Source organism: Drosophila gunungcola (genome assembly GCF_025200985.1).
Source record: "Drosophila gunungcola strain Sukarami chromosome 3L unlocalized genomic scaffold, Dgunungcola_SK_2 000002F, whole genome shotgun sequence".
In the NCBI taxonomy this organism is placed as follows: Eukaryota; Metazoa; Arthropoda; class Insecta; order Diptera; family Drosophilidae; genus Drosophila; species Drosophila gunungcola.
The window spans coordinates 973165-982653 of record NW_026453178.1 but is presented as its reverse complement, the minus strand read 5'-3'; the positions used below and the strand labels follow the sequence as shown (position 1 = coordinate 982653).

Below are 9489 nucleotides of genomic sequence, written 5' to 3'. Positions count from 1 at the left end.
GATTTCTGTAAAAAAAAGTCTTCAAAAAGTTCAAAAGTTTTCATTTCACCCTTCTCAGCATAATTGTTAAAAGTCTTAACATAAAAAATTCCCTATGTAAATATTTCAACAAAAAAGTCAAAATGATCGATAATTTCAGTACTAGTAGGAACAATAATAGAAATAATTCTAAGTGTTTACAAAATATGAATAGGAAATTTCCTACAAAAAATAAGCAAAATAAGAACCATATCTATAAATGTTGTATATACAGTAAGTAATCTTAAGTACAGTTGCGCCAAAAAAAAACACTAGACAGCCAGTTTAAAACTAACCAATAAATGTGAGTTGATGTATACCTTACGATAAATATATAATAAATAATAATGTGAAAGAAAAACCCAGCTTGTTTTATTGAGCGATAACCAAACGTGATGGGCACGTGAAAAAGAAAGAAGCTCCATCGGGATCTCAAGTACTCATTTAATTTGGCCCCCAACACTTCGGGAATCGGTCTAATCGCGAAGGCCAAAACTAATTAAATGATAATACCGGCGTTGAAAAGGAAGTACCCAAATCTGGGGGCTCGTGAAGCAATCAAAGCATCAGCAAGTACCCGATATCAACCCGTAAACACCGCCGCAATCAAGCAAATCTAATCAATCATCAAGCGGCCAGTTGGTTTAAAAGCACCAGCGCCTTTCGTTGGCCAAATCAGTTGCGAACCATGAAGGGTCTAGTGTTGATTGCCTTGAGTGGCCTCATCTTGGCCAGTGCCCAGGCCAGGATCCTCCCAAAGGAGGACTCCCTCTGGGAGTTGCCCGAAGTTCCAGAGGTGGTTAATGCCATCGAACCCAAAGCAGGTGAGCTAAAAATGTGAATTATATTTTATAAAAAATATTTAATTGATTGATTGAATTGAATTGATGTTATTAGTTTCAATTAAAAATTTAAAAATATTTAATAAGAACTTTAATTTTTTAAATAGTAATTAAATACAAGGCAGGTAAAGGCAACTTACGAATTATCCACTAATTTAAAATCATTTTTTAAACATTTTCTGCTACAACCCGAAAATACAAATTCTTGATTTTAGGAAATATATCTTATCATGGCCTTAAAAATCAGCCTCTCATGTATATTAATGATAAACTACCTGAAGGCCATATGACCTGTTACATGGTCTGAAGGCATTTCTATGTCATGTTTTTCAAAATATATATGGCAAGCTCAACTTAATGGCCATGTTTAGTTCATTACTCCTTAAATTAAGGAATTTTTCTCAAGGAATTCTTATGAAGACAAAGATAGTACTTTTAAAATTGAAAACTATGTTAATTGTAATAACCAATTAAAAATCAAAACCTAATCTAACCTTTCCCCATTTTAGCTGGTTGCTCCATTAAGATCCGCAGCACTGAGCTGAAGGATCCCCAGCCGCTGCTGATCAAGTCGGGAACTTCTGAGATCGTGGGCTTCTCGGACACCGGATACGTGGATGTGGCCAAGGACAAGACCATTGAGTTCCACTGCACCAGCAGTTTGGCCTCTCCGCTGTCTGGAAAATACGTGACCGCCAAGTGTGTGGGTGGCAGCACCTTCAGTATCGACAATAAGGAGCACGATCTGTCCGCCATCAAGTGCACATCGTGGCCAGCTTTTGTGGGCAAGAAGTCGGGATCCAAATGCAATGGTGGCACCACTCTGATCAAGGTGGGCTTTGAGCTATCCGGTTCTCGCTTTGCCACTCAGTACGAGGTGTGCTTCAATGAGGACGAGGAGGTGACCCGGTATGTGTACCACCGTCTGGAGCCGGGAAACAACTTCTATGCCACTGGAGTGGATCGTATTACCTTCGGTGCTGGCGGTTATTTTGCGGGCAAAAATGTGGACAAACTGTATACGCAGGCTGTGCAAAAGGAGACCATCGACAAGGAGCTGGACATGGATTCGGCCAAGTATTTCGACTCGGCAAAGAATGTGTTTTTGGCCCGTGGTCACATGGGTGCCAAGGCTGATTTCGTGTTTGCCCCCGAGCAGCGGGCCACCTTCCTGTTCATCAACGCTGCTCCCCAGTGGCAGACCTTCAACGCTGGCAACTGGGCCCGTGTGGAGGACGGAGTTCGTGCCTGGGTGGCCAAGGAGAAGAAGCACGTGGAGTGCTGGACGGGCGTCTGGGGCGTGACCACTTTGGCCAACAAAAATGGAGAGCAGAGGCAGCTGTATCTGTCGCACGATAGCAACGGCAATGGCCTGATCCCAGTGCCCAAACTCTACTTCCGAGTGGTCATCGAACCCACCACCAAGAAGGGCATCGTTCTGATCGGCGTGAACAATCCGCACTTGAGTCTGGCGGAGATCAAGCGGGACTACATCCTCTGCACGGACGTCAGCGACAAGATTAACTGGATCAGCTGGAAGAAGACGGACATCACCGCCGGCTACTCCTACGCCTGCGAGGTGCCCGAGTTCCGCAAGAAGGTGGATCACCTGCCCCAGTTCTCTGTGAGCGGTTTGCTCGTCTAAGTTTCTTTCTGAATCAATAAATATATCGTTTAATTTATAAACTATGTAGCTTTTAATTTAAAAAAATTTTAAATGGGATTTTATGTGTGGGAGTGTTACAGAATACAAGCTATTTTTAGTTAATTTATTTATTTTAGTTATTTGATTTATTTGACATCCTAGCACTACAAGAAAAAACTTATTATTAAGCGTGCTAGTCACGAAAAATTACAATATTTTATCAAATAATTTACTTTTAAAACTGCAATCCTGTTGTGAATATATAAATACCAATTGAGATAAAATATAAAATTTTAATGACTAGCGCAGTAGTCCATAAGTTGTAGCGTTAAGATAAGATAAAACCTTTTGTAATAAATAAATATATTGCACAGTAAAAAATTAATCAAATTAAACAAATACTGTTAATCCTAAAAAGTGTTCTTTACCAAACAAATGGCTTTAAATTATTATTATCCAGTAATAAATAAACATTTTTTTTGTATTTAAAGAAGAAACTCAATAAATGTGTTATCTGTCAAATTTTTAGAAAATCCTTCTGATGTTACTAGTGAAACATAATGTATCTAGAAAATTTTGCAGTTTCCTGCTGTTCCTCCTGTTGCTCCTGCCGTCTTCCTGCGATTGTGGCAGTCCGATTGGGGGTCACTACATTCGACGGCGGACGAAACGCCTCTCAAGTCCCTTTTTCGACGAGGAGAAAACCTTGAGATTGGCCAAGTACATTGTCTCCATTCGATCTCGAACGCCCCGCCAATTTTTCGGAGATAATCACTTTTGCGGCGGAGTCATAGTATCGCAAAAATACATCCTGACCGCCGCCCATTGCGCCATGGAGTAGGTATAGCAATTATTATATATATTTGTAACTGGCATTTTTTGTAATTAACAAATTGAAAAAGCAAGCGCAAGATTATACACCGAAGTCGCGTTTTGGTTGTGGCTGGATCCCCAAATCGCTTGAAATACCAAGATGGAATCACCGCGAGAGTGCCAGTGAAAAAGATCTTTGTACCGGAGAAATTCACAGTGTTCAATACGCACAACATTGCGCTGATGATGTTGGCCAAGAAACTGCCCTTGGACAATCCGCAAGTGGGCGTGATCAATCTGCCCACGACCGATCCGGAACCGGGTCTCAACTACACGGTTCTGGGCTGGGGACGGGTCTTTAAAGTAAGTTGTGGTTATCCCAAGATATAAACAAATAGATAAAGAGTGCCTTTAGGGCGGTCCCATGGCCTCCAACATTCTGCACATTGAGGTGGAACTTCTAGCCCGCGAGATCTGTGAGAAGAAACTTCACACTTTCAAAGAGGAGATGCTGTGTGCTGGTAATCTAAACAACAGCCTGGATGAGAATCCCTGTGCCGGTGACACCGGAAGCCCACTAATCCACAACGAAACAGTCTTTGGGGTGGTCAGCTATCGCATTGGCTGCGGATCCACAACCTTGCCATCGGTGTATACCAATGTCTACGTCCATTTGGACTGGATCAATGAAATAATGGCCAACAATGCAGGGAAGCGTCTGCAACATACTCTTAGCTTAATTCTCATAGGCATGGTAGTCGTAAGAAATAGAATTCTGAACAGTTGGCGTCTTTATTTGATCACCATTTAGACGAGGAGACCTCCCTTGGCGGTCAGAGCGGGCAAATGCTTGACGGTCTTGAGGAAATCGGCCACCTCACAGGCATACGACCAGCCAGCCTTGATGTCCGTGGTCTTCCAGTTGATGTAGGTCACCTGATCGCTGACATCCGTGCAGATGATGTAGTCCCGCTTGATCTGCTCCACGCTCAAATGCGGATTGTTGACGCCCACGAAGACGATGCCCTTGTGCGTGGTGGGCTCGATGACCACGCGGAAGTAGAGCTTGGGCACTGGGATGAGGCCATTATTGTTGCCATCCTTGGCCAAATACAGTGGCGTCTCCACACCCTGTTTGTTGGGCAGCGTGGTAACACCATACACACCAGTATAGCAGTTCACATTCAGCTTGTTCTTGGACACCCAGGCCCTCAGGCCATCCTCCACACGGGCCCAATTGCCGGCATTGAAGGTCTGCCACTGGGGAGCAGCGTTGATGAACAGGAAGGTGGCCCTCTGCTCGGGTGCGTAATCAAAGTCAGCCTTGGCTCCCAGATGACCACGGGCCAGGTAAACATTGCTGGCACTATCAAAGTACTGGTCCGCATCGCCGCCCAAATCGTTGTTGATCGTCTCCAGCTGAGTGGCCTGCGTGTACAGCTTGTCCACATTCTTGCCATTGAAATAGCCAGCCGTTTGAAAGGTAATCCTGGCCACACCCGTCTCATAGTAGTTGCTGCCGGGTTCCAGCGTGTGACGAGTGTAGCGGGTCACCTCCTCCTCCTCGTTAAAGCAAATCTGCATTTGCTCGGCAAATCTCGAGGATGTAATCTCGAATCCCACGCGAATCACAACACCACCATTGCACGTGGCTCCCGATTTAATCGCCTTGAATCCCGGCCAGGATTTGCAGTACAGATCCTTGAACTCAAACTGAGATCCGCCCACGCTGAAGGTCGTTCCACTCACACAACTGGCGGTAATCAGGTTCTCGGAATGGGTGTTGAAGCCAGAGGGACACCACAACTGGAAGGAGCCACCCGACGCGAATTCCATCACACCAACGTCGGAGAAGGGATAGAAGTCCTCGGAGTCGGTCTTCAGGTACACGGGCTGGGGACTGGGCAGACCTCCGCGAATAGTCACACTGCAGGCTGTGAAAGAATTTAAACATTAAAAATTGTCTTTAAATTCGAACTATATATAGATGAAATATACCTCCAGCAATAAGTCTCCCTAACACATGCTTTTTAAGTATAAAACCCTTTAAGCAGTCCCTTATTTAGCCATACTTATGTATTCGAAAAAGAGTTTGTTTTAAATTTATTTTGATCATTAAATATGTAACTCGCCTAAATCATCTCCCTATGACATGATATTTAATTATGAAAGCCTTTTAACAGGCCCTAGTTTATGGCATTAATTACCTACCTATACTAGGGCTTATTATTTTTTAAATATTTATTATACAAATTAAGAGAAAAAACATTTTGAAAATTGAAGATGTATTTTAAATGAATGATTTTAAACTTAATTAGTTCTCCCTTCTATAACACCTACCTCCTGCACGACCCACGGGCTGGGGAGCCATAACGATCTGCTCGAAGATCTCATCCTCCTGGACAATTGGAGGAAGCTCCACCTCCGGATAGGGAACTCGGGCCCAGGCAGCCGGAGCCACCAGTAGGCCAATCACCAGCAATGAGAATCGGACGCACTTCATTTTACTTTTAACAACCTGAAGGCTCTTGAGGCATCTTTAAATAGTCTCCGGCCATATCGCGAAAATTAATGAAAAATTGTTAATCTCGCCATTCTGGTCATTATCTCTGTTGGAACAATAAAATATTGGTCTTATCTATTTACGTGGAGTGCCGAAGTGTGCGGATTTTTGTTTGTCGTCTTACGTAGACTCATTCATTCGATCTTAATTGGTTCGAGGCACTTAGTGTCGATTACTTTGTGGACGAGTGGGAAATATAAGGGAATTACCCAAACAAAGCAGATAATTTTCTAAACTAAAATCGAAAGTGGTTGTTACACCTTTCGCTCAAGGGCTTATCCTTGGAGCACTGTTGGTATTACATTTCATATCTCAACCGTGGATTTGTAGAAAGATCAAATGATATTTTTAGAGTTTTTGCTATGATTACTTTGGCCAGAAATATATTTTTTAAATTACTTAAGTCTTGCATTTGAAGAATTAAAAAATATAGTTAAACTCTTTTTCATATAAACAGCGAGAAACGTTACGTATAAGTAATACCGAGTTAAGTTACGTATACGCAAGGTGTTGTATTTTATTTAACTAAAGTAAATAAATATAAAATAAAAATTCTGTCACGCCAAATTATGTAGAGTTTTATAGAACTTTATTTGGTATAGAATTTATATTTGCTATTTCCAAATTAAGAAGTTTAAGTTATGGAAAATGTAAGATTTAGATATGCTTTAAAATGTTTTAAATATGAAAATATAATACGAAAATAATGAAGCCATCCCCACTAATCAAAACTCATTTAAGTTTTCCCATTCAAACGACTACTGAATGAGCCAGGCAGACAATCTGCCATCTAATTTAGTTATTTAATCAGCAGTCAAGGCGAGTGGTTTCCCCAGGCTCTCCCTTCACTTCGCAATAATTTATAATCAACAAGTAATTAAGGCTTATGGCCGCAGCAGGATTCAAATTTCTGCTGGCGATTGGAATTTCATAGGCCTTCCAGGGAAACCATAATAATTAGAACGTGTGTATAAAAATGTCGGGAGTGTGGAGTAAAAGTTCTTCCCGACAACCCATAAAAAGTGGTCGTTAATCATTATGTGGCGCCATCTAGCGCCGGTCCCTCGCCCTCTGAGGTCATTTATCTATATCGAATCAATTAGCGAATACCTTGAAGCTTTCTTTGCTGAATACGGGGAGGAAAGTGGAGGAAAACGGCATGGCAACACCTTTCTCCCGTTGTTCGAGTTTTCCTTTTCGTCCTTGCTACGTGCCAATTTGGCTCGTTTTGTTCGCTCATTCGTAAATCTAAACAAATCATCAATTTTCACAAATTATACGCGATACCCATCTGCACTGTGCGGGGTTCTTGTTCCTCCGTATCCGTCGAAGCAACCGTATCCGGCTGATGTCCCTGTCCTTGTCGTCCTCGTCCTTGGTCTTTGAAATTCGGGCCTAATTGCCCGACTATCTGCCTTCGCTGCTTTTCCTGCTTTTCCTGCTTTTTCTGCTATTCGCCGCTGTTCATTTTACATTCCATTAATTAATCTCAATGGCCGACGAACTTTGACATATTGAGCTCTAGTTTATATGCTTCGCGCTGTCTCCAAGCGGGGATTTCGAGGGTTAGCCTAATGAAGCATTCGAAGTGAAATAAGTACTTGGTTGATTCAAATCTGAGGCAATAAAAGAACATGCTTTTAAATTTGGTTCATCAAGAAAAAAAAAACATAGCCCTTCAACGTTTCAGTTGCAAAAAGAGGTTAAAAACATTTTTATAAGTAAAACAAAACATTTAGTAACAATAAATTTAAATCAATATGTAAAGTTTACACTTTAAAATGTTTTGATCCGATTTCTCACTTAAAAAGTATGCAAGTTTTACCTGCCCCTAACAATAAGTATTACAATGTGCCTTAAATTTACTTGATGTCTTAAAATTCAACAAGTTTTATGAATTCTAAATTAGATGAAAAATTTTGTTACAAATATTGGAACGCTATAAAGAATGAATCAATATTCCTAAATTGTAGGATTAATTAATTAAATTAAATTACATTTTACCTTTTTATTTTTTATTTAGCTTTTATTCAGAGACCATAAAATTAATAATCCAAAAAATGTATTTCTCAACATTTTATTTGCCATTTGGAAATCAAAAGCGGGATCTCTTTGATCAATTAGCTGAGGAAGCTTTCCGAATCGAACACGTTCCCAGAGCCTCCGTTTAGATTTATCTTCATTTCCTCACGTCATAAATTATCCCACCAAATTTATGAGTTTCCAATCAATATTAATTGCCTGTGAGATACTTTACAGCCCATTTCATTAGCCACCTGCCGCCCGGTGAAAGCATTTAACTTAAATCGCTCTTACCACACTCACGATTTCAACGCACGACAAACAAGAATAAAAAATACTTAAATAAAAATGGAAAAAAAAAATACAAGAAGGCAAGGCACACAATTTAATCCGAATTTTACTTGATCTGGCACATTGCATTGAGGAGCTTCGCATTCGCACCATTCGAGGGTCGCAGCCCTTGATAAATGGCCCTTATTAATAACATACGTGTGGGCGCGTCCTGTATCTCCGTGGGTGTGTTCGAGTCCATATACTGAGATACAGATACCTTTGATTGATAAGGCTGCCTAAGCGTGTTTGCCCAACAGGGAATGGGGCAAAAGGTAAACGAGGACGTGGCCGAGGACGAGGACGAGCTAACGAATGAATGAGCGATTTTGCACCTTTTCAACAGGTCTCTCTTCCTCGGCACTCTTATGTTGAGGCAAATTGAAAACGGGGAGTCAATAAAGCTGTAGACAGTCAGACATGGCCAAGGGCTAGGCCGGGATCCTTTGAACGGGTATATTTGCATTAGGGTGGACTAAGATTTGAGCACTGCATAAAATGTCTGCCATAGTATGCAAACTAAAAGAAAAGTTTAAAAAAGTAAGTCCGACTAATACAATTATATACAGGCTAAGCGCCCTGTCTTTATGGTATTCTAAAAATGCTTATTTAGCATATAACCTTTGTTCTTTCAACACTTATTAAACTAAACTTATTTTTGTTTATTAAAAAAAACTTTTGTTTTTTATTGCAGTCTTTGTATTTATAAGCAAAAAGTTTTTCTTAAAATAAAGATCATTTAACTAACACACTGTTAAGTGACTTTTTCATTTAATTTGTTGTCGTGTTGCGATATATACAAAAAAAAATCGTTTAGTTACTAAATAAAATATACTTTGTTAATCAATTCCAAAATTATATTATTTCAGATTTAAGATTTATTATACGACATTTAACCCCGTCCAAAAGGCGTATACGTAATATTTAAATGGTTCACCCTAATATAGATCCACCATGTTCGACTGTGCAATGATGGATTAAATGTATTTCAAAGGCGTGAAAGCCAAAGGGTAGCACCAAGTAGCACATTGTGGTTGCATAATAAACATCATGCATACTTCAATTTAGCTTAGCCTAGGGCTACAAAAATACAACACAAAAATAAAAGAGCCCAACAGAGGTGGATAAGGTTACAAAAGGTTCTATAAATACATACCCTAATTGTCAAAGGCCTTTTGCTCCATATGCAAATCACACACGAATCAGTCAAGCGAAAGATCTTCGATAATTGCAATTTCTTCAAAGGATAAACCCTT

At 40.5% G+C, this 9489-nt stretch overlaps 3 protein-coding genes across 4 annotated transcripts; 2 read left to right on the top strand and 1 right to left on the bottom strand.

The window, feature by feature from the left end:
• Positions 1-681: 681 nt before the first annotated feature.
• On the top strand, positions 682-2546 carry LOC128257899 (uncharacterized). Its single transcript, XM_052989144.1, has 2 exons — positions 682-842; positions 1370-2546. The coding sequence occupies exons 1-2, from the start codon at positions 707-709 to the stop codon at positions 2503-2505; spliced, it is 1272 nt and encodes a 423-aa protein (XP_052845104.1). The 5' UTR covers positions 682-706; the 3' UTR covers positions 2506-2546.
• A 470-nt stretch (positions 2547-3016) lies between these two features.
• Positions 3017-4129, top strand: LOC128257906 (trypsin-2). 2 transcript variants are annotated; one of them, XM_052989155.1, is made up of 3 exons: positions 3017-3342; positions 3408-3681; positions 3734-4129. In XM_052989155.1, exons 1-3 carry the CDS (start codon positions 3047-3049, stop codon positions 4127-4129), a joined length of 966 nt encoding a protein of 321 aa, XP_052845115.1. In that variant the 5' UTR covers positions 3017-3046. The 2 variants fall into 2 exon arrangements, with proteins under 2 accessions (XP_052845115.1, XP_052845116.1); XM_052989156.1 differs by lacking the exon at positions 3734-4129 and having other exon boundaries at positions 3017-3346; positions 3408-3543.
• LOC128257898 (uncharacterized) lies at positions 4087-5821 on the bottom strand. Its single transcript, XM_052989143.1, has 2 exons — positions 5659-5821; positions 4087-5252 (listed from the first exon to the last, which is right to left on the bottom strand). The coding sequence occupies exons 1-2, from the start codon at positions 5819-5821 to the stop codon at positions 4126-4128; spliced, it is 1290 nt and encodes a 429-aa protein (XP_052845103.1). The 3' UTR covers positions 4087-4125.
• Positions 5822-9489: the final 3668 nt, after the last annotated feature.